The sequence below is a fragment of the Pectinophora gossypiella genome, chromosome 3 (genome assembly GCF_024362695.1).
Source record: "Pectinophora gossypiella chromosome 3, ilPecGoss1.1, whole genome shotgun sequence".
NCBI lineage: Eukaryota > Metazoa > Arthropoda > Insecta > Lepidoptera > Gelechiidae > Pectinophora > Pectinophora gossypiella.
In genome coordinates this window covers 7,529,519-7,553,662 of record NC_065406.1, presented here as the reverse complement: position 1 = coordinate 7,553,662, position 24,144 = coordinate 7,529,519, and the positions used below count along the sequence as shown (strand labels likewise).

The 24,144-nt window shown below is 37.8% G+C and overlaps 3 protein-coding genes across 19 annotated transcripts in view; all 3 read right to left on the bottom strand.

Annotated features, from left to right (window-relative positions):
• Positions 1 to 3,272: 3,272 nt before the first annotated feature.
• LOC126381164 (uncharacterized) lies at positions 3,273 to 10,273 on the bottom strand. Its single transcript, XM_050030689.1, has 6 exons — positions 9,864 to 10,273; positions 9,370 to 9,588; positions 8,970 to 9,079; positions 6,945 to 7,152; positions 4,843 to 4,979; positions 3,273 to 4,763 (listed from the first exon to the last, which is right to left on the bottom strand). The coding sequence occupies exons 1-6, from the start codon at positions 9,994 to 9,996 to the stop codon at positions 3,408 to 3,410; spliced, it is 2,163 nt and encodes a 720-aa protein (XP_049886646.1). The 5' UTR covers positions 9,997 to 10,273; the 3' UTR covers positions 3,273 to 3,407.
• A 2,072-nt stretch (positions 10,274 to 12,345) lies between these two features.
• Positions 12,346 to 15,801, bottom strand: LOC126382280 (seminal metalloprotease 1-like). Its single transcript, XM_050032096.1, has 7 exons — positions 15,696 to 15,801; positions 15,516 to 15,590; positions 15,020 to 15,178; positions 14,032 to 14,138; positions 13,379 to 13,595; positions 12,795 to 12,931; positions 12,346 to 12,444 (listed from the first exon to the last, which is right to left on the bottom strand). Exons 1-7 carry the CDS (start codon positions 15,799 to 15,801, stop codon positions 12,346 to 12,348), a joined length of 900 nt encoding a protein of 299 aa, XP_049888053.1.
• Positions 15,802 to 17,294: 1,493 nt separating this feature from the next.
• LOC126381993 (guanine nucleotide-releasing factor 2) overlaps positions 17,295 to 24,144 on the bottom strand; it is a 34,322-nt gene continuing 27,472 nt past the window's right edge. For 13 of the 17 annotated variants that reach the window (XM_050031662.1, XM_050031649.1, XM_050031653.1 and 10 more), the window contains 7 exons: positions 23,717 to 23,876; positions 23,226 to 23,364; positions 22,691 to 22,951; positions 21,287 to 21,540; positions 20,847 to 20,978; positions 20,388 to 20,591; positions 17,295 to 20,028 (listed from right to left, as the gene is read on the bottom strand). In XM_050031662.1, coding sequence (XP_049887619.1) covers positions 20,414 to 20,591; positions 20,847 to 20,978; positions 21,287 to 21,540; positions 22,691 to 22,951; positions 23,226 to 23,364; positions 23,717 to 23,876 — 1,124 coding nt within the window. In that variant the 3' untranslated portion in view covers positions 17,295 to 20,028; positions 20,388 to 20,413. The remainder of the gene's footprint in view (positions 20,029 to 20,387; positions 20,592 to 20,846; positions 20,979 to 21,286; positions 21,541 to 22,690; positions 22,952 to 23,225; positions 23,365 to 23,716; positions 23,877 to 24,144) is intronic. The other 4 variants (XM_050031650.1, XM_050031665.1, XM_050031666.1 and 1 more) reach the window with 1 other exon arrangement.

Below are 24,144 nucleotides of genomic sequence, written 5' to 3'. Positions count from 1 at the left end.
GCATGTAGTGGACTGTAAACACTTGTAAGCTGAATGGCCTCTTCTAAGACAGTTGAAACATAGCATGTTCTTTTGTACAAAGTCCTTCCTCTCATTTATGTCCAACTGTTGAAAATCCTTGCACTTGAATATGAAGTGCTCTCCTTTACAAAAGACACATTTAACGTTATCAGTAATACCCGTAGCAAAGCTTTTAGTAGATATAGATTTCTGAACAACTTAACTTCAATGGGTACGATTAGTGTACCAAGATGTGTAAATTCACGTACAGTGGTCATTGTGGAGCTTGTCGGATACGCAGACGCTTCTATGAAAGCATTCGGATGTTGCCTCTACCTAAGGATAGTTAACTCTGATGGCACAGTCTCTGTTAACTTGTTGTGCTCTAAGTCCCGCATCGCCCCATTGAATAAGTCTATCACCATTCCAAAGTTGGAGTTAAACAGTGCTCTTCTTCTCGCGCAGGTTGCGCACAGAGTTCAAAATATTTTAAAAGGTAGATTCCCTACTCTTTCTGTCTACTTATACAGTGATTCTCAAATAACACTTGCTTGGATCAAGTCTTCAAACTTAAAATCTAACCCCTATGTGGTTAATAGAGTCAATCAAATAAAACAATTGACTAATGACACTATGTGGTCTTATGTCAGCACCACTCAAAACCCTGCTGATCTGCTCTCCAGGGGATGTGATCCACACAAGCTGGAATCAAATGCACAATGGTGGCATGGCCCCAAGAACTTATCAGATAAAGATTTTCAACACTCTATAAGTGAAATACAATTTCCCATTCCATCCTCTCATGAGGTCGAATTGGTGGCCAATGTCTGTGATGTCAATGAACCCACTTGTAACTCTAGCAAAGATGACACATTTCCATACAATTTTCTTGATAAATATTCTGACTTTCATAAATTACAAAGAGTTGTTGCCTACATTTACAGATTCTATAATAATTGCAAGAAAAATACTAACAAAAATAGTGATTCATTGACACCACAGGAGATACATAATGCTACATTAGTAATTATTCGTACTACTCAAAAAAGATATTTCTCTAAGGAAATAGAATGTCTTAAAAATAATTCCAACTTAAAGTCTGGCATATTGAATCTTCATCCTTTTTTAGACCAAAACGGCATACTACGTGTTGGAGGTCGGCTCCAGAATTCTAAAGAACTCCCGTTTGATAAGAAGCACCCTCCAATTTTGCCCAAATCTTGTCATGTCACAAATATTATTATACGTAATGAACACTTACGCCTTCTACACGCTGGTGCCAAATTGGTGCTCAGTTCCTTATCTCAGCGATTTTGGTTAGTGAGTGGCATACGCGAAGTCAAAAAGATAGTAAACAGCTGTGTTAAGTGCTTTCACCTAAAAGCTGCAGCAGCTAGACAGCTCATGGGGTCTCTTCCACAGGAAAGAATTACTGCCGCTAGGCCATTCAATATTGTCGGTGTAGATTTTTGCGGTCCGTTTAATGTGAAGGTTTCTCGATTGCGAAAGCCATTAGTGACCAAGGGTTATGTTGCGCTCTTTGTCTGCTTCACAACAAAGGCCATCCATATGGAACTTGTGAGTGACCTAACTTCAGACGCATTCTTAGCATGCCTCAAACGATTTATTGCCAGACGTGGAATGCCAGAACAAATATTTTGTGATAATGCTAAAACTTTTAAAGGCGCAGCCAATGAGTTGAATGCACTACATGATCTATTTAAATCTAAAAAGCATGTAGATGCTGTTGACTATTATTGTATTCCTAACTCTATCAAGTTTAGATTCATACCAAGCTATTCACCAGAATTTGGGGGCTTGTGGGAGGCGGGGGTAAAAAGCTTTAAATTTCATTTTAAAAGAATTGTTGGTAACATTATCTTAACATTTGAAGCACTATACACCGTTATTACAGAAATTGAAGCAGTGTTAAACTCGCGGCCTCTGCTTCCTATAAGCTCTGATATTTCTAACTATGAATATTTAACGCCTGGGCATTTCCTTATAGGCAGTGCTCTGACAAGCTATCCTGAACCTGATCTCTCTGATAAGTCTATCAATAGATTGAAATTTTGGAAAGTTTTAACTAAAATCAAGCAAGACTTTTGGAAGGTCTGGTCAGGGGACTACCTAACACTACTACAAAGTAGACCAAAATGGCAACAAGGCCACCCCAATTTAAAAGAAGGAGACCTTGTCATTGTGCGCAGTGATAACACTGCACCAATGACATGGCCCATGGCCAGAATTGTGAAGATAGTTCCCGGGCCAGATGGTAGAGTCAGGGTAGCTGAAATAAAAATGCCTAACAACAAGATATACTTGAGATCTTATAGAAAATTAAGTCTCTTGCCAATAAATGAGCAAGTAGGTACTCTTTAGCAGTTGGTTAGTGCACTATGTGCTAACCAACTGAACCCAAGACCTCCATACAGTCGTAGGGCTGAAGAGTGCCTGCTTGTTCCAATTATATTGATTACTTGTTGAGCAATTGCTCAATAATAATATTGTGTTTAATATTTTATAACTTCAACATTCTTAAACATGTTTTGTTTGTTATAATTTCAAATTCGTAAAAAGGTTTAGCCTTTCATAACTTAAATATCAAAATGTTTAAAAACAAAGTTTAACTTTTTGTAATTCATCATAAATCTCTCTTAAAAATGATTTACTTATATTCTGATATAAATATGTTTAAACTTCTATGACTTAAATATAACTGTTCATACTTACTTGCTCATGGGCCCGGCCCAACTATGTTAAATTAATTAACATCAAATATATAATAAATAATGTGTATAATTCAATTTATAAATAATAAGATTTAATTTCATTCATTTCATAAAATACTCTGCATAATTATAAATAAAAAATAACAAAACGTTTTTATGTTAATGGTAACACCATAATCTAAGTTTTTGTATGTTGCCTGTATTTTTTTCTTCTTCTCCTCAACTCACTGCATAATGGTTGTAATTTGTTAAACTTAATTTTAAAATACAGTCCATTTATAATTTACACCAGCTTTTTATTTCTACATAAAGTATTAAATGTTTGTGGCTAAAATACATATTATATCTTTTTAATGTTACGACCTTTAAGCCAAGTCTATAGAAATAACTCGGGTGGGACTGGAACTTGGATAAAAAATAAATATATTGAAATTTATTTTATTCAATTTATTTTCAATAACAGTAAATTAAGAATATAAAAAACATGACCATATTATTTGTTAATATATAGTAACATAATAAACATCAATGGTTAATCGCTTTTGGACATCGAGATCCTCTATATTTCACTTTATATATTACGGCTGGTGTTGCAAACACATTGCAAAGATATTATTTATACCATTACAAATTCTAACTACTTACTTATCTAGTAGTATTAGGTCCCCGTTAGCATTACCTGTAATCCTCACTAGACTCAGGTTTTTCTATTAAATATGAACCCGTATGCGGATCATAATCTACTTTGTACCATTTTTGTGTTAATGGAACCAGGACGCCAAATATTGAATATGCTTGTCCAGAGGGATCACGCCCAAGTAGAGTTCTTTTCTGATTCTCTGCAGGTATCTGCTGAAGTAGCTTCGCTGAAACATTTTCACGTAGTTCTCCTTCTGCCAGAGAAGTGTAGGAGTCTTGATTATATTTCTCATTGTCTTTTTTAATATCGTCATTATTATACCATTTATTGGGCACGGGTACGACGTAACCAAATAAGGTATGCTTTCCATTTGGCGCGTCGCCTTCTTCTCTGGGTTTGTAATAACTACTGTAATCATGTTTGTTAGCTAAACGTTCTAATGTTGCATAAGATGGTGTCTTGAACTTCTCCAGATTGAGTTTGGGCACTTTGTTGAGAGGATAGGATATACCATACGATGAATCAAATTGATTTGATAAATAGTTAGGATTGTATCGCCCTTCCTCGTCGAATAATTCTACGGCATTTTTATCAGTCTCACGTGCATTATTACTGACTGCTTTGCTTTTATGGACTGGGTCTGCTTGTACTAACGTAGATCCAAATACTTTCTCATCTTGCGCTACTTCCGGTGTAGGTTTATATTTGATTGCTGGTCTATATAACCCACTATAATCTGATTGTGTCTTGTATATTTCAAGATCAGGTGTTTGAGACGGATACACGTGGGTTTTTAAAATTCTACTTAATCTATCAAATGCATCATTAATATCTTTGTTATTGTTTGACTCGACATTTTTAGCCAGTTCTTGAGATGTGTATTTTGGATTTTCAGAGTTAAGATTTTTGTTATCATCATTTGTAACTACAGATACCGCTTTATCCGGATACTCGTTTTGATTAATTTTCTTCTCTTTGTCTGTATCTTGAATGAGCCTGGTTGAAAATTTCCTGTAGTCCTCTATGTTATAGTTATAAGGATCGTGGTGGTATGTTATTTCTTCTCCAACTCCAGTTCCTTCAGTAACCGCCGGCGACACGGCTTGCGGCGTTTTACTAAAATGATCAAACACATGAAATTTTGGCTCGTCATCCAATTTATACGTTTGAGCCGCAGGCGCTATCTTTATAACGATGGTTTTACCTTGATGGTATCCTATGCCATGTCCTTGAAACGGTTTGTTCTTAGGCTTCTTCTTTTTGGTGGGAGATTTTTGGGGAGCCTCTTCGTCGGCACTAGCATTGTCAGAATCCGCGTCGCAGTACATTTTGTTAAGTTTTTGAGTATCTTTGTCGGAAAGTCCAACTCTTTGTCCGATTGAAGCTCCGCCCTGAAAAAAAAGTTATGTTGATTAACGTTTATATTTCTATAAGCGGACGTGTTGTATTGGTCAATGAAAAGGTTATCACCTTCTTAGGCACCAGGGTGTCCTGTCCGTTCTTGGAGAAGGCTCGTCGGCTGTAGTGCAGCACGCTGTCGTAGTCGTAGCCCACTCCGAAGTCCGTCACCGAGAACGTGTTGTACTTGCGGAAGTTGTGTTTCGCCGCTGTAGTATAAACAGAATTAGTTTTAAATACGTACGAGCAATATTATTTTCAGTTGAGACATCAACTCCCTAATTTCAAATGGCTATAACTATGTAATTTTTCAACGAAAATCGATTCCGTTTTCTCTTTTAAAAAACGCGTCATTTTCAATACTAAGTATTCTTTTGACTCTTAGGCAATCTGATCTAAACTGTAATTTGCCGGTTTGTTATTTTCCGGAAACGTACTGACTAAAGGTGCAACGATTTCTTTTAACACAATTAGATTAAGATTATTGTGTCATGTAACATTCTATTTCTATTGAAAAGAATAAACCTGATTGCGATGACGGGGTAATTTGTATTCAACTTGTGTAAGGTGCATTGCGTATTGTAACGGTAGATCATAGGTACTTACCTACGATGTTATCGCATTTTAGCATGGTGAAGTGAGCTTTAGGTCTACTACAATGTTCTTTATACTGTCTTTCCGCCTGGTCAACAAGTTTTAGGTTTTTTGGCCCGGCAAATACCGAGGCTTATCCTTTGTTAGTCTGTCTTTTGTTTGGTAAGGAGATTGCCGGCTTGAATCACCTGCGGGGTTAAAATAGCCGAAAGCAATATTGAAATGACAATGGGCACTTTTGTATGAAATTTGGTCCAAGAACCTCCACTGATGAGACTTATATGTAATGAAAGCTTATGCTTTCCCTATGAATCTGGCAAAGTTCTATCAGATTCTGTCCCGGGGTTCTTTTTTAATACGTTAAATTGTAAGCAGTCGCAATCGACAGTTCACAATCTCGCGAGATAGATTATAATCTAACGTTATTTACAATTTTACGGTGACATATATAAAAGTAAGTGCGCAATGCAAACAAATGTCAAATAACAATATTGCTTTCTTAGATGAATTGCTTCGATGTGGCCATTTTAACCCCCCTGATTGTCCGAAAAAGTAAGATGATTCGTGCTTCGGAGGGCATGTTAAGCCTTTAGTCCCGGAGATTAGCCGTAAAAACAGCATATGCTCCATACCCCATCCGGTAGATTGAGGTGAGGCCAGTACCCAGCAGTGGGACATATATAGGCTGTTTATGTTATGTTACCTGGAAAATACTGGCAATAGTGTGTCCATGCTCTTCTGTCACAATGAATATCTATATAAGCGTTCTGGTCTTCGAATTCCGTCCTTTGATATTTTGATCATCGGTTAACCCTAAACTAACTGTGTTAGTTATCTTATTTTCTTACCTACCCCCAATATATTTAGATACATAACATAAATAGCCTATATACGTCCCACTGCTGGGCACAGGCCTCCCCTCAATCAACCGGAGGGTGTATAGAGCATACTCCACCACGACATTACCACCATTTAGATACATGTTCGTTTTATATCAGAGGTATGAACATTTCTACACTCTTTTAGGGTTATTAGTTAGACAGAATACAACAGTGCCTGTAATATAAGTACTTACCAGCCAATACACGCTCCATTTCCCACTGTTCTGCGTTATATCGTTTTTTTTTCTATTGATGCAGGTACCTTTAGATTGCGAAGTAATGCTTTGCTTAGGTACTATTCTAAACCTACTATTGGTGCTAAGTAGATGACAAAATCAATAAAGTAATAATTTGTTTGATGATAGAGACTTTCGACTGTAAATTGTTCTGTACACTTAGTTCCTCCTATTCATGATATGATGATAGGTAGGTCATAGAGCAACATGGACCTCCGCGGAGCAGGTAGGTTGGTGTAGGCAGTATACTTACTTTATTACATAACCGGCTGCCTTTATAGAAACGCTGATAACTAACGCTTTGTGAACAAAATAATTACCGTACTTAAATGGAATTTTTTTAATATGCTGTGCGTGATCTCTTTATTACTAAAATTACGACAACTTTGTACCATGATGAAAGATAATAATTATTTAACTGAAGAGGGAAAGCAATTGCTTTTGTGATAAAGCAAACACTTACGGTCAACGATGTTTTCCCAGACAACATCGATGTAGTCGTCTCTGTCGGGGCTGCTCTGCATGTGGTAGAAGCCGAGGGTATGCAGCAGCTCGTGCACCACAGTGCCGTGGCGGAAGCACCCGCGGCCCACGGGGTGCCGCCCCGACAGGTTCAACACCTGGTACCCGCCTTGGTAGCCCACTTGAGAGAAGCAGCCGCGCCTGCTACCCTGGAACCGACATCTTACTTAGAGATATGTTAGAGAAAGTCTTGGTATATCTACTAGTAGGGTATTGGTACTTTTGTGTTTAAAGGTTCGCTATTCTAACCAAAACGGGTACAAATATTACGGTTGGGGTTCTATTGGGCAGAAGGTCAACCACGCGGTACGTTAGGTACATTGCCTGCGGATGTCTACGTAAAATAATACAACACAGTTATTAATGGAGAATGCAAACGCGTGACCGCTTCCTGTCTGATAGCACCCTTAGGCATCGTAATGATAAACATATAGAAAAGCCGTATATTAATCAACTTTTACTTAGTAGAATAATGAGATTGATCTCACAACTCACACGAGTGAAATAAGTAGTAGCAGAAGACCTGTAAAAGCACTAAGTAAATACACTGCTTCTTTTATTTAGCCACATTTGAGATTCGTAAAAATTAATTCATCATCAGCCGTATGACGCCCACTGCTGGGCATAGGCCTCCCCCAAGGATCTCCACGACGATCTCCATAATTAATTACTTGGCTGTAATAGGTATTAGGTATCACTCGAGTATGATCTATTCAAGCACATCTAGTGGAAACTACGGTTAGCCTTAGCTTTGATATCAGGAAAATAAAGTGGTTTTTATTTGAGAATCATACAAATTAAAACATTCAAAAGATACCGAACTTCGTATTTAGTTAGGATAACCATTTAGATCGTCTACTATTAGTTCACTTGGATGCACTGATGGTTGTATTATGTTACGTTCCACTTTGTTATTATATGGAGCATTTCTTATTATATAATTCAAAATCTTTGGAAACGATCGATCCGCAACGATGGATCGATCAGTCGTCAGTTGCATAAATTATTTTAGTTTGATCTCCAGGATAAGGTAAAATTAGTTTAAAACCAGTGAACAGGAAAATTGAGCCTGATTGAGTTTGTTCTTTCGTTAATATTATTTTTGTGAGGTATTATCATTTATATCCGTTTAAAACTGCAATAATTTAGAACTGTGGCCGCAAAACTTCTTTCCAAAACATTGAACTAAGTAGTACCTAACTAAAGCAATCTTTCTGGGCATGAGGCCGATTTACTTATAACCATCTTGGTATGAATATCAGGAGTGGCAACGAGTTGTCTTATTGATGTCCTTGCCTACCCCAACGGCGATTATAAGCGAGACTCAGTGGTGCTAATTCCTGTAAACACCATCTAATTTTATTTTAAGTTATATCTGTCACTTTCTTATCCGCCGAAAAGGAAAGGGACGGGTAATCGACAAGCATAAAATTTATGGAACACACGTCAATTTTAAGCACATATCTAAAACAACCGTCTAAAAATTCGCCCGGGTTATTCATTTATTTACTCATTCTTCCTAAAATTAAGAGCTGTCAATCATCCGTCCCTTTCCTTTTCGGCGGATAAGAAAATGACAGGTATAACTTAAAGTAAAATTAAGAGATGTCTGCAGGAATCGGGGCCACTATGAGATGATTTTACTAGTTTATTGAACCAACAAAATTGTTCCTTACTTATTTGTTGACTTAAGGCAACTTACGGAATGCGATTAGTAGGAATAACTCATTGATATGCATTATTCTGCCTTTCGCACTGCTCGTAAGCAGGACTTTGGAACGTAACGATGCTTCGAGTAGGTACTAATAATATTTATCAATGGAGTTACGAGACGAGTTTATTTTATTCATGGCTTAGAAAACCTTTAAAGCTAAAGCTGCAGGACTAAAATATTCAAGGAAAATTTTCTTCAGAACTCTGAAGATACTGAACTTTAAAGATTGTTAAGAATGGTTTGAATACGTACTTGAATAACAACTGCATCGCGATCTCCTTTTCTGTAAGGTCTAAATTTAATGCAGGATGCCTGCGCGAGGTCGTCTATTCCATTTTGGATTGCTTGCACTTGATCCCCAGCTGAAAAAAATATATCAATTTTATTGTATGTTCTTATAAAACCCTATCTCCATTGTTTTACTATTGTGCCTAGAAAACCAGTGTTCATGGACTCGTGAGACACATAATGAAAATAGGTGTGCACAAAATTACGACCTATGCATAATTTAGGTATTCAAAGAAGGGAAGGGCACCTGCTTGGCTACTTTGTAGTCACACGCCATATCAACAGACAGAATCACACTGTCACCATATCCTTACATCCGTTTAATAAAATAAGAAGTGCTGCCAGTTTTAATACATGGACTCACAAAAATGTTCCTTCTGGATGTAATAAATAACTTCGTTGTCTGGCCATCTCTTGGTGCTGTCTCTCAGGCCGTTCCTGGAGAGACCTTCGACAACATCCTGGACGATCAGTCGTCGCTGGCGGTCATTGAGAATCAAGTCACCCTCGAACTTGCCACTCTGCTCCCAAGCGTCATCGGACACCGCCTCTTCATCGTCGTAATCGTCATCTGGGTTTCCTTCTAAAAATGTAAATTAGTACCTAAGCTACGCTACACAATGGCTTATTATAAATTATAATTATTATACCTATGCAGCAGTCACAGTAGCTCACAGTTCCCGCACTTGCGGTTCATATAAGTCAGCGAAAGCGCGTCACGACAGAGGCTTTCGCCAAATAATTACGAGCAAGTCTATATAAACAAATAGATAACTACGGGCCGCTAGATTCTAAGTACTTGTTTATAAAAGCTATTTTCACTTAGGTATGCTAACACTAAAACTAATGAGCACTTACTCTTCAAGATCTCATCCAATTGTGCGGTCTTCTCAAGGAAATTACTGAACTCCTCAATCTCACTGAGCGACATCGCCGAACACTTCAATACACAGACAAGTAAACAGATCACTGTAACTTTTAACCACTCCATGTTAACTGTTCGTATTGAGCTTATATCAAAACAATTAGACTACATCAATGCGAATGTGCGATAATTTCTTGCTAAATGGTAACTGTCGCATCAGCCGCAACAAAGTATGCCATATTAACGGTATTGTATTGACATTGTTTCGAGGTGTGTGATAGAAGCCAGCGGATTTGATAAGAGCGATGTATCAGTGGCGCACGATAGTTTTCCGTGTAACAAAACCCATCAGGGTGCGACGGGATTTAATATAGCTTCAGATACGACCATTTCACAAGGTGGTGGGCCGCAACTGCGCGGTAGCTTGCGACAGCGCCCGCGCCGCCGCGCCGGTGACAGCAACAACGCGCCGTACAACATAACTCGTGCAACACCAAATTGCTAAATTTTTCGGCTGATTTATTTTATCATTTCAAACCATGATTTCATTCGAATGAGACTATAGTTTACTATTGTAATAAGATGGGTGAAATAGGAAAGGTAAAGCGACACTACTTATTGTCCGTTACGGTTAGAAACCAATCGAAAACAGCGGGCGCAAAAGTTCGTTTTAACCGTAAAATTGTACAATTATAACACACCTTAACTGCACAAGTCCTACGACTTAGTTAATCATTTGTGTTAAGTACTTGTTTTTCGTTTCCGGATGTGGCAACGTAATACGCACACATAATATAAAGGTATAACGTATAGGCTATAATTTACCATCTTCAATAAAATGTTATGTTTATATCTGTGCTGTTTTGTTTTAGCGGAAACCATAAACATAATATAATGCTCTATGCGTTATAAAAAACAGTTTCCTTAATAAGCCTTTTCTCTAATAGCTTTAAACTTAATAGAAACATGTTGTCGAAACTTAATGACCATACTTAATATCGTGATAATCATCTGCTTACTTCCTTATTTGCATTTGTTTTTGCCTGTCAAAAAGAACGCTTCTAAATGGGTATTTGAATTTAAACTCTCGCCACCGTTGCGTAGAGAATCGTCGCTTACACAAACCCAGCAAAACCAAACAGAAAGAGCGAAGATTATACAACGTTATCGTGATCACCGATCTGGTCACACCGGTTTTTTAATGGATTAGCATCAAGTTCATTGTCATTAACAGGTGTCTCAATCTCTTCTTCGCTCCGGTTGAAGAGGTGAGGTCACATAGGGTAACTGAGCACTCGGTATAGTTAGGGCATTACAATGAACTTAGCTGCTTCTAATTATCAATGCAGACATAGTCCTTGGTTAGGGTTAGTTATCGGGCGGAACACAATGCAGTGTATGCGAGGCAAAGTAACTAAATGTCGAAGACATATAGAAAAGGCAAATCATTTTTCGTGCGCTATAATGAGTGGTGGTAGAAATATAGCCCAGGCATACTCTTTCTTATATTTACATTACCTATTCGATGGGAAAATTTAGTTTTGGTAAACGAGGCGAGTCAAGCTGCCAAACTTATGATTTGCTTGAGTGCACCGCAATGACCATGCTTGCTATTTAAAAAAAAAACATAAACCGAAATCAGATCGTTCGTATCAAGTATTCCGTGAAGTGGTGAACTTAAATTGAAGAATAAAATCTGGTTTTGTGTTCAATTGCAAAAACTTTGAAGGCTGTTTCGCTTTCCCTTAATTTGCAACCCATTACTAAACTGCATTTGATCCCAATAAAAGGTGTCAAAGGTGTAACATTTTTTTGCGGAATCCTTTCATAATGACGCTACTTAATTTAAAAACACTAAGTACTGTTTCTGTGATTAATGATTAAGATACTAATTACCTACCAAAGTCGGTAATCTACAATAGGACACTACAATTTCTGAAATATACCTACTTACATTATATCCGTGCTTGGGAAGGCACGTTAATCCTGTTGGTCCCGGTTACCACTCACTAATGTAAGTACGTAGTCTTTACATGAGTCACGCCAGGGGCCTAGTTTTAGCTGCTGAGTTTTAACCCGGACACCAGCTTGGTAATCCACCTCACAAGACTCATAACCCACATGATAGAAAGACACTTAAGTACATATTTTATGTATGCTAGCTGTCTTAGGGTACGTACAAGATCCACTGGGTGTCATTTATTTAATGCTAATTAAAAAGAGCTATTAGGTATACTGTAGACGTATTTTTAAATGTAATACACACTTCGTCTCTTCACTTCAACGTTGCTGTGCCCTACAGGGTCCATGTTTTAGTTCATATGGCTATGTAACACCCCATTGTACTACATGGAATGCAATAAATAATTGATTATTGAGTATTTAATAGAAACTTCATTGAGTACTTAATAGTAGCAATGTTCATGCCGAATTAAAGCACAAACAAACACCGTGTCTGATTTGTAATTACATGATTTAATTCTCATAATCAGCGCGAACCTCGCAATACATTTTGTTTAGCTTCAATACGTCACTCTCAGACATGCCATCCCTTTGTCCTATCTTCACGTCATCCTAGAAAAAAAAATCATTGTAGATAATAATACTTTCACTAAATAGAAGTAATTTCAGTAAGTACGTATGCGGGTGAAATTTTTTTTGTACGTAATTGGCATAGTTGTCCCATCAGCGGGCTTAGCACCGTAAGCGCGCGACTCTTTCTCGCCTTGACATACGTCACCCGTCACTCTCTCACAGTACTGCACAGAAAGAGACAGCCGATCTCTGTCGCGGCGAGAAAGAGTCGTGTGCTTGCAGTGCTAAGCCCACAGGTTGAAGAATAGATAATATTCGCTTCTGTAAAAATCTGACTATAGTACTCTCAGCAAACCCCCGAAGTAAATAGTAGGTATTTAGTTAATTACCTGCAAGGGAATAATTGTTGGTTTTCCATTTGAAGAGAAGGCAGTGGCAGGATAGTGCAACACACTAGAAAAGTCATACGGTACTCCGAAATTCGTCACAGCCTCTGATGTATATTTTGCAAAGTTATGTTCGTAGCCTAGAAGGAAAACATTTTTGTTTTAAAGCTGGACCACATTGTTATACAGTGTTAGTGACATCGTAACGAATACTGATTGAGACCATGATTTTGAGTTATTATCAAGTGTAATTTTCCATGATTCTGAGTTGATATCAAGTGGAATTTCTTGTCGGAAAAATCATGATAATTTTAGTGTTCTATTTAAAATCATCCCTCAAAATTTTCGTTACGATTTCACTAACACCTGCATATGACTATGACGTATCGTATCAACTGTATTAGATACGGGATGTCATCGCTGCCTCCACACTAGCGATCAGATCATGATACGCGTCGGTGATACATATAGTCGTAAGACCGAATGTTCTTTTAAAATCCAAATCCCATTGTTTATTTATTGTGTCTGGAAATCTCGGCCTTAGGAGGATATAATACGTACTTATAATATACGATTAAAGTGCCTACCTGGTCTAATGTTTTTCCATAAAACTTTGACGTATTCATCCCTATTGAAGGTACTCTGCATGTGGTAGAATCCGAGGGCGTGTAGCAGTTCGTGAACGATAGTACCGTGTCTGAAGCATCCGTTAGCAAGGTTGAGGATTTGACTGGCGTTGGAGTCAGCATCATCATCGTCAGAAGACGTGAACCCTACGCTGGAGAAGCATCCGTTCTGCGAACCCTTTTAACAAAATCATTCAAAAATTCAAAAAAAAATCAAAATTATTTATTTGCTTATAAAACATTTATTTTTGAAGTAAGTGGAAACTACTCCTAGGGTTTCACAGAACTCCAAAATCCAAATAACCACCCCTTCAGACGCTTAAAAAGTAATTGATTAATTAAAGTTAAGAAGATGCGTAAAAATATATTTTTAACCATGCAAGGATATAAAGTCAATTTTATAGGTGAAAGGTTAATGGAGAAATCCAAAAAAAGTCGTCAGTTCACTTTCTTCTGGCATTCAGAAAAGAAACTCGCAACCTGTTCATATCAAATCCACAAATATACTAGGTATAAACTATACAAGTCTTTCCTCATCCACGTTTCAGTCATTTGTCATCACTTTGTCACTCTAATATGTATGTGAAAAGTTAGATAGGTACTAGTTACGATACCTGAATAATAACCGCGTGTTCGTTGTCAACTCTCGGCCGGAATCTTACACACGATTTGTTAGCGATGTCTTCCATTGCCAAATGAATCATCTTTACTTGCTCATCGTCTGCAAGTAGGTCCAAAAAACCGATAACACAGCCAAATGGGTTTTAAAACTAAACTCAATGCACGCAAACACGATAGGCCGTTCCTTTTTTTTGACATGACTAGATTTGCCGCAGATGGCATTAACTACTTAGCCGGACAAATGGGGAGCGCTGAAGGGTGAGAACCCGGTACAACGTTTAAGACAACAGGCCTTAGGATGCCCAGTTGGGCGCGAACCACGGCTCAGGGCTTCGTCTGGGAGGAAAGTCGATAGCGATAAGCGCTGATTGAGGGAAGTCGTCGACCACGCCGGCGGGGTCGGTATCGGGATCCTGAAGTGTTTGGTGTCGCGAGCTGATTGGCTGCCTCTACGGCTAGAGTAATAGGATCGTTCCGGGAGCGGGATTTTCTACGATGTTTGAATTAACGGCCTCCTTAGTCTAGTGGTTGAGCGTTGTGCTCACGATGCGGAGGTTTTGGTTTCGATTCCCGAGAGGACACGTCTGACGAAAAATATCTTTGTGAGAGTGTCCCAGGTTTGGTCAGGAAATTGCAGGCGGAAATCACCTGAATGTCCGAAAAATAAGATGAAACCGTGTTGCGAGTGAAGCAGTCGGTCCCGACTATACTATTTACATAAGTATGTTGTTGTTACATGAGCCATATAAGGGGCCTTTGGCGGCCCAATAATAAGCTTGACACCAGGGCTGATGAGGCCGGTCATTGATAATATCTCATAACCCACACAAGAGAAGAAGAAGAATGTTCGAATTAGTAAGTAGAGGTAGATAAATTACGTACTTTCGACACAAGAAAACTCCCGATTTCGCGTACGGGAACGGTCCCCTGTACCTTGGTTTACACTGAGCTTTAATCACCACAGGATATTGCGAGACTTACCAAGGTCATCAGTCTCAATATAGTAGACGAGTGTGCGTTCCGGCCAACGTTTGGTGACGTTGACGAGTCCATTGCGGTCGTTATCACCCCTCGCCAAAGTCTCTTGTTGTTCTTCTGTCAGTATCATGTCTCCCTCGAAGTAGTTGCCGAATTCTCCCACTAAAAATGAAGACATTTAAAAAGAATAAGCGGATAGCTTGTTAGTAAAAGAGAGTATTAATAGTTCCAGGAAAATCCCAAGTAAGGGCAATTATGAATATAAAAAAGCCGTTGCTTGGTCAGCTTTCGCAGATCCTCCCAGCGACTGAAGCGAAGCGAGCCTTTGCGTAAGAGTGAATTTCACCGAAACGGAGTCGTAAAAGGGATACCTACACGCGCTCCGCTCCGCTTCAGTGGGAACACAGCCTAAATAATATACTTACCATCCCTAAATAATACTGAAATGTGTAGCGTTTGTTTAAAGCGTAAACTAATATTAACTATTTAGTTTAGTTACCATCCGCATTTTCGAAGTCTTCTTCGCCCTTGTGATTCTGCTTTTCCGATACAGGAATCAATAGAGCCCAATAAACTACAAGCATTATGTACTTATTAAATATAACCAGAACTATGAATCTAAGAAACTACATTAGTAAGCACTACGGAGTTTATAAGATAATAATAGTGTGCTAATTACCATTTTCATTTCTGAATTCTTTCATAGCTTCTATAAGATTCTGCTCCTCGATGACAGGTGCTCCGTTCGCAACAACCAAAACAGCCCAAAGAACTATAAGCATCATGTTTCACTTACTAGATGTAACTTATAAAACTAAAACAACGAAAACCAGTACAGGTGTAACAGTGCACTACAAGTCTTCTGCCCAGGCTTTTAAATAAACACTTATATATTCGTACATAATGCCACCACTTCAGCTGTGTCATTTTTAAAATTCTCATTTTATCAAAAATGAAGATACAAAGTTAATAAGGGCCGGTATGAAAGCGGTAAGCGATTGGGGCAACCACCGTTCTACACGCCCTATCTATGGAGTAATGGCGATTACTCCACCGACAAGAGCGCAGCTCTTAAATAAAGAGAGAGAGAGAGATGAAAGCGGTAGAAGGTATGTATATTGTCGGGTGGAAGACAAGGCTGAATAATAATTATGAAAACCATCACGGAATAGAAGAAGATGGAAAGGCCCTAACGTCCATTTTGTATGAGGACCACTGTCGCCATTTCAACCCCGCTTTCTTTCACTACTAGTTCACTCCTGCAAATAGATAACTACGATAGCTCTGCTGCGTCTCAATTTCCAAAGCCGTTTTATCGGCAATGTATATTTTATGTGCTAGGCTATAGACGATCATACTAAGGTTTTTAGCTTTCCTGTGCCAAGGAGGGATCTTGCATGACAGTCAAATCATCATCACTAATTTAAGAGCCACGCTCTTGTCGGTGTAACATCCTCCATGCTACTTTTTAGGGAAACATAGAGCAGTGAGTTCCCTCTTGCCTTCTGACCCGCAGTACTCTGTCTGACGCGAGTGGAATGGCGCCCAGAGTAATCTATTTCAAAGCCGTACTAGGACAGTCGTATGATAGTCGATATTTAACATTTATATTTTATTAAGATGTGCCATTTATTCTCATTTTGTTAACAAATTGTGTATTATAGTGTCCTGTATAAAATTAAGTAAATAAATAATTATAAAGCGAATATTTGACTTGATATGGACATTCAAAGCCCACTAAATGTTGCGACATAATAGCGATAATATAAGCTTATTATTTGAAATACTATAAAAAAGCGTGGTGCTAAATCGCGATTAGTTTCTATCGCTTTTCCTAATTTACAGATTTTACAGTTATGCATTTTACGTGATTCTTTTTTTGTTAAAAGTTTCACTCTAATAAATAGAACGCACCTAATTTTCTAATAAAACATGGTGATACCGAAGGGATGCTTCTTTGCAATAGGATTAGCTATCGATCACCTAATTAGATAGTTAAATGTTAAAACAACGCTTCAAGACAGTACAAGTAGTTTTATTGCGCCACGCATCTTATCTAGTGAGACACGCTGGGTTCACGACGGGAGTTTCTTCTGATAATATCATTCTTAACGGGTTAAGTATGTACTTACTGCGCGCCCTTCAACACTAATCAATTAGGTATTCCGCAATTGTTACCTTGACAACTTACTTGATCTAGTTTTTCGTGAAACTTTGATCTACCAGTTACAAAAACCCATCGCTTGTTACTCTCTTCATTGTTTATAATAAAACAAAGTTTATGTTGTAAATAACGTGCTATATTTATTTTACAAAATAATTACAAAAAAACTTGACACACAAAAATTAAACTGTACATGCATGCAATTCAGATATAATATGGATTTATGTATAACTCAATAAACGTAATGTACAATAAAATGTATTCTATCAAATATAAAAAATACTTAAAGTAAAGATTTAATTATTCTTGAATAAACGACAAAATAAATGTTTCAATCCATTTGATACATTATGGCATTTCATCATAACATAATACTGAGCTTGCTAATACAACACAAATATGTACGCTGTTTACTAATCGTGCTTCCTTTATTATTCTAATGACGTAATAAATAGTGATTATTGTGACAAACCTCATGCTATGTAACCCACTATGCAGATCTACCCTAAACCAAACACATAACGGGACATCTAACAAATTTTGACACTAATTTACACGTCAAATATACTGAATAATTAATTTAGGCAGTCTTTAATATATTTCAATTAATAATTATATCAATCCATTGTATAATAAACTTCACAATTCATTAAATAAATAATAATACCAGAAAAAATGGTAACCTACCAACTTAACTAACAATCCAAATTATTTTATCATACATACAAAATACAATATCAGCACATAATTGCAGTAAAGCATTGTAAAACGTGTCTAAATATTGGTCTAGTTAGTTATTGCATGGAACTAATGTCCCTTTTCAAACAATACACGAACTACCAGATCGATGTAATTACATTATTTACTCATTAATTTTGTCAGGGCAGTATTACACCTCCGTAGCCATGACGCACATATTATGTGACACGCGCGCCGAATAACAACAATATACCATGGACATATTCTTAGCAAAATGCTATTCCCACAAGAAAATTCAATAACTTTCGTATTATCGTCACGATACGGATACGAGTAATACTGTTTCTGGCAATAGATATACTTACTGGGGTTTATTTACTCTTACGGGCTAAAATTTGCCTAATATAATTGTCTACGTATAGAGGACGTCAATAAGACTGAGTAGTAAGCGGCACGCTACATGAATAGTATCACAAAATGTGCAGCGAATCTACCAACAATCAAAAATTATTGCTATTTCATTGAAGACATCATCGTCTTAAGGCAAAGTAAATGCTGAATACACTATTGTTTATCTCTCCTACAATTACTTTAAAATGCGATTATTGTTAATATCGAGGCTATCCAACCAAGTGAACTTCTAGTAAATACGTCCCAAAAATTCATCATAACACCTCACCAATGCCCCGAAGCTTGTACTGAATGTAAAGCTTAACTTTAGTATTAGTATCAAGAAGAACGACAAAATTCTTGACGAACAATATAATCAATACGTCTCAAAAGTATGCTATACATAAACCGTTTGTTACCTTGTAGGTAGCAACTTTTAGGAAAAATATAATTTCTGAATATCAAAAATAAACATTGCATTGGATTTCACAATACACACAAAAATATTGCATAATACTTCAACACGAATAAAATGGCAAAGACGCATCCACGCAATATATTATTAGAAACTTGCGTCACTATTTAAAATGTCATAAAATACTAGAATATGTAGAGGCTGAGCTCTTTAGCACTGGCATTGCCTGTACTTGATCATTTTAATATTCGTTAACCTAATGTTAGGTTACAACTGCCCGGAGTATGTATATAATTTCGATATTATTCTTCTAAATGCGCCACTCTCTCGCACGAAAAGTTTTCAAAGACGTTCTAGTCACTTGTACTATTTACCTTATAGAGTAAAGTGAACGAGCGGATTACAAATAGCATAATATTAACGCTCCATGTATCTAGGAAGGCACACACAAATGAGACATTTTACTGTTTTCAATATTTGGCACACTCCTCATGATATGTATCGGTCTATTGACTATAGAAAAAAATACAAAAATATTATCTATCACGCTTGATGCACCCTACACAATGTAAGTAATGCTTTGGGATGTAGTTATTGCTTTAAATTAACAACTATGGAAGCCCAGACTATATGAATAACTTGCGGCGCGTGGTTCATTAAAACCACCGATCATAATCTGAACTCGTTAACATATAACAATAATATGTCCCATTTAGTATACGCACGCTAAGTTTACTCGTACACAGCATTAAAGTGCAGTATCCAACACTAAAACGTCTACCGTTGAAAAGACAGTCAAATAGTAGTGTGACTACAGCCTTACTACCTCAAATAGATCTAATTCGATGTATTGATTAGTTTTAACGAAGCTGGCTTACACTTTAATGTATACTATAGACTGACATCAATGGCAAATACAACAACGAGAAGAATATCAAAGACATTAACCCTAAACACCAAGGCGTCACTCGATTGTTCAGTACACTATGCAAGTCACATGCTGATATGTAAAAGACGACAGTAACTCGACTCCAATACTGATGAGAATAATATTTGGCTTTGGAAATTGGAATAACATTACTCGTGTCACATAGAAAGCATTATAATTTTTAATCGAGTTAAAGCGGTCTCGTTGCCCCGCCGTCCCCTCTCACACGCCACATTCGCTCTCCGACCGATCACAGTTGAGAAATCGCACAATTACGAATAATTATACTAACATTAATTAGGCCTTTTTAGGACAGATAATCACGTTTCATCAAACCAACACTATCACGCGATGACATTAACATTACCTCTATATCCGCTACTTTCGTTTTCTTCATTTCTTTGGATTTGTTTTACCTGTAAAAAATGAACGCACGTTTTAATACGAATTATAACAATACGGGTAATCTACTTTATAGTGTAATAGAATTAGTAAAAAAATACTACCAACATGGTCATCATGCAGCCATATTAAATGCAAAATTAAGAACACAAAGAAGAGTTATGAAAACAATGTTAGTGAGAGAAATTTGATCTTGAGGTGAAACAGATATAAAATTTTCTTGTTGTCATAGTCACTATATCACCCCAAGCAGATATTTGACTTGTTTTGGAAAACAAGGATCGAGCCGTGCATATATCTCAACATAGCATGTGCGATAGATAATAACGCTGTAAGGGGACGATAACGTCGTTGTTTGTATAGTGAGACTTACTTCGCAATGCAAAGTGTAAGTGTTCGCTAGGCGGCCGTCTGCTGCGGCTGCGGTTGCGGCGGCGGCGGCGGGTTGGCGCGCGTGCGGCCGCCGCGCGGCTTGATGCTCTCCGACACTTGCCACATGGTCTCCTCACTCAGCACGTCATCGAAGTCGTTGAACATCGCGTGGATGCGCTCGTTCTTCTTGAACTTGTATTGTCTGCTGAGAAACAAAACGCGATGCTGTTACTCAATTCCACACACACACGCATGTGAGCGATCGACCGCTACCATATGCAATCAATAATGGGAAATGAATTAATAAGCTAAGGAGAGAAATTCTTAGTATATCGAATTTATTTGATAACGTATCTTCATCTTTGTAACATGTTTATACAAGTAACGTTATTTTATTTCATGACATGACACACTTACGTCTAACTAGCGTAATAACTTTTCACTAGAAAATGTTACTTACTCTTTTTGGAATCTTTTCATATTTTCCATAATGTGGTACTGCTGCCATCTTTTGGTAAAGTTAATGCTTCCGTCGGGCAACAGATCGGGATTGCCGATGTGCACGAATGTCAGATCTTGGAGGACTAGACCACTGCAACAAAAACATTATACTATAACATCAAGTGGCTTTTTGTAAAATTGTATTAGCATAAATAAAGCTCGCATTTGTACATGATACACTATGTTATTTTGCTAGACATTATATAGGTATATTTCTCTATACAGTATATTATTATGAATTATTACAGTAGTAGAAGTGTGTCAGGATCGAAGCAAATGGAATTCTATAGTCTCTGCTTACCCCGGTGGGAAATAGGCGTGAGTTTATGTATGTATTACAGTATGGACACATGGTCAATATGTGAAGTGAACAAAAAATATAATTAAAACAGTTCATACATGTAAGGTATACAGGGCGGCTGCGTTTCCGCGAGCGCTTGCCGGTACGCGCGGAAGGATGAGGAGGAGTCGATGATAGCGCAGTGGTCTAACAACGCGTCATCGATACCGCGCGGCCAGCCGAGTCGTCGTACGGGAGGCGAGTCCAGCGCAGACACCAGCGCTAGGTACGAGTTGAAGTTGTTCATCTTGCGCAGCGCTTTCATCACTTTAAGGAACTTGTTCGCGAATTTCTCGCGTTCTTTCGCCTCATCCTGTTAAGGAGAAAGAGAGATAGAAACATTTCCTAAAATCTTGCGTCTTTTACGTGTCAATTTGCACGAAAGCCGAGAGGAGAGGATCGGAAATACCGTGGAAGAGAGGACGCTCTGTTGCTATGATGGGTCGATTCCACTTTGGTGAAAACCCACCCTTTCCTGCCTGGTAATGAGTTCGTACGTGTTTTTCTTACACGTCACACGGGCATTCTATTTACATCATTTATTTTTAAAAAAGCATATACAGTAAGTAGAATAAACTATCGGTTTTGAATTAATTCGCCGGCTGAAATTAAATATTTGAAGGAGGAATATCAAGGTGTGGCCATAAAAACTTCTTTCTTAATAGCATTCTAGCATAACTAAATAACATGTTTCAACACATGTTTTCATACAGTTCGTTGAGTTTTGTTTTAGTAAAAGCATATTGAACAAGCATGTAATTATCGTGGAAATAGAGGAACCAATTATGGTATTGCTTGTGAGCGTCATTAACTAAACATTTTAATTTATTCTTTACTAACACCTAGCTATTGAACAACGATGAATTACAAATGAACTAAGACTAGACGTCATATCCGGTGTCTTGTCATATGGATGTAAGATTATTTGCTCATGGTTCGGTGGTTACGAACGGTGATGCATGATCTCAACTAGCATTGAAGTAGCATTGTAAAGTATGTTCTTACGTCAACTTATGGTATAAGAAAACCAGGTATGCTCAATCTTATGACAAGCCACCATTGCTAGCCCTTTGATGACGTAAGTGTTACCATTAAATTGGTATCTCGAACATTCCAAGGACGTAAATTTTATTATTGAAAATAAGATGAATTACTGAGTAATGAACTTAATTACTATTACTTGTCTCATGTGTAAAAATCATTAAAACTGTAAGTACATTTTTTTACTAAAAGTTCAAAATTTCCTTGCAAAGTAAATTAAAAACATTGGTCGTGGGTAATTTTTTTTTTACCAAATGGCAACCCAGGGTGGGATGACGTAAGCTGGGCTAACCTTGAAATGTTAGCTGTCACTTTAGAGCATACCTGGTTTTCTTATACCATTCGTCGACTTATATCAGGAAGTTTGTGCTCGATGACAGTGAGATATGGATAGAAAAGAAAACGAATTATAATCAACGCACTTGTTCAAGTATCCTCGAGCGCGCCCAGTAGCTCATCTTATTGAAGTGTTCGGTAAACCGCGTGAGGTTTGGAGAGCTCTCCTCGGACTGGTCACGCGGCCACGAAAGCACCTCTGCGGTGGTGATCCGCACGAACAGCGCGGCGTCGAGCAACGTCATTTGTTCCGCTAGCTCCGTCGCTTTGAAGTCTAGGAGGGTGTCGCGACGCAGCGACACTGAGCCGTAACACGGCGTGTCGTACTCGTAGCGGTTGTTCGATTGCTGGAATACAACAAATGAGTTATTTAATAAGTACTTAGGTCTATGTAAAATTTAAAAATTAGCAACATAATTCTTTTACAATTAATTTAGATTTTCAAGTGTATGACACGAAAAAATATGTCGCGAAATAGAAACAACGGGAAGTAGTGCAATTTTATAGAATTTCAATTGTTTCTTATTCTTTAGTTGTTGAGTGTAAAAGTATAATGTATTTTGAATATCAGTTTTAATTGAATTTTCTTCGACAATTATTAAGTTGTACGAATTGGCTTACCTGCTGGAAGTGTATCTGTTTCTGTTTGTCGACTAGAATCTGTCTGAGTGCCTTCGCTATGGGTAACTCCTCGGCTTCCACCAGCCAGTAGATGAACTTCATTATTTCCTGCATCAGTTGTTTGTCTAGGTCGGCCATCCTGGGGCAAAACAAGGTATAATTTTGTACATTTTGTGTGCAAGGAGAACTAGGTATTAGTAATAGCTAAATATTTGTTGTTATAATTTTGTGATTGTTAAAATGTATTTTTCGTAACGCTTTACAGCTAAGTATATTGATTTTATAGCTTTTTTTTCCTTTCATAAATCTATATTACAAAAATTCACGTCCATATGTCCTTTCAAAGCCGATAAAGCAACCAATCGTAAAGGCGTTTAAAAGACAGACGGAAACTAAAATGATCCGATATTTTACAAGAAAAAAAACAATTCGAAGATGGGAATTTATATCTCTTCTGGTCAACTCTATAAAATATTTAAAAAAAAACTCACGTAAGATCAGCGACGACCCTGGTGAGCAGGCTGAGCGTGGAGCGCAGCTCGTGCGGCCGCGGGCGGTAGTGGTGCGCGCGGCGCGTGAGGCGCGCCACCAGCCCGCTGGGCGACACCCACGTGCGGTACGTCGCCAGGAACGCCTCCTGGTACGCGAAGTCTGCGCACACAACGCAACGTCAACTACAGCCTACAGGGTTACGGGCAGCAAGTGCGGGTGACGAATGACAACTATTATTTTTTCGTTGGTTTTTTTTTACATTGCAGTTTTTTTTTGAATAGGCTAGATGACAATGTAGTCAAATTAAATAGGTACTTTTTCAAAACGAGAATTTCCTATTAAGTATTAAAATACAAAGTGTCGTAAGTGATAAAGCATGGTGAAACGTTACATTTAAATAAGAAAATCGTAAATAAGTAAAAGTAAA

Coding starts and splice junctions, on each gene's coding strand:
- LOC126381164 (XM_050030689.1), bottom strand. CDS start 9,996: ATGGAGTGGTTAAAAGTTACAGTGATCTGTTTACTTGTCTGTGTATTG. Junction 9,080..9,369: donor CATCCAGAAGGAACATTTTT/GTGAGTCCATGT, acceptor TATTTTTTTCAG/CTGGGGATCAAGTGCAAGCA. Junction 7,153..8,969: donor GCGATGCAGTTGTTATTCAA/GTACGTATTCAA, acceptor TGTCGGTTCCAG/GGTAGCAGGCGCGGCTGCTT.
- LOC126382280 (XM_050032096.1), bottom strand. CDS start 15,801: ATGATGCTTATAGTTCTTTGGGCTGTTTTGGTTGTTGCGAACGGAGCA. Junction 15,179..15,515: donor AGACTTCGAAAATGCGGATG/GTAACTAAACTA, acceptor CTTCATTTTTAG/TGGGAGAATTCGGCAACTAC. Junction 12,445..12,794: donor CAACAATTATTCCCTTGCAG/GTAATTAACTAA, acceptor TTTTTTTTCTAG/GATGACGTGAAGATAGGACA.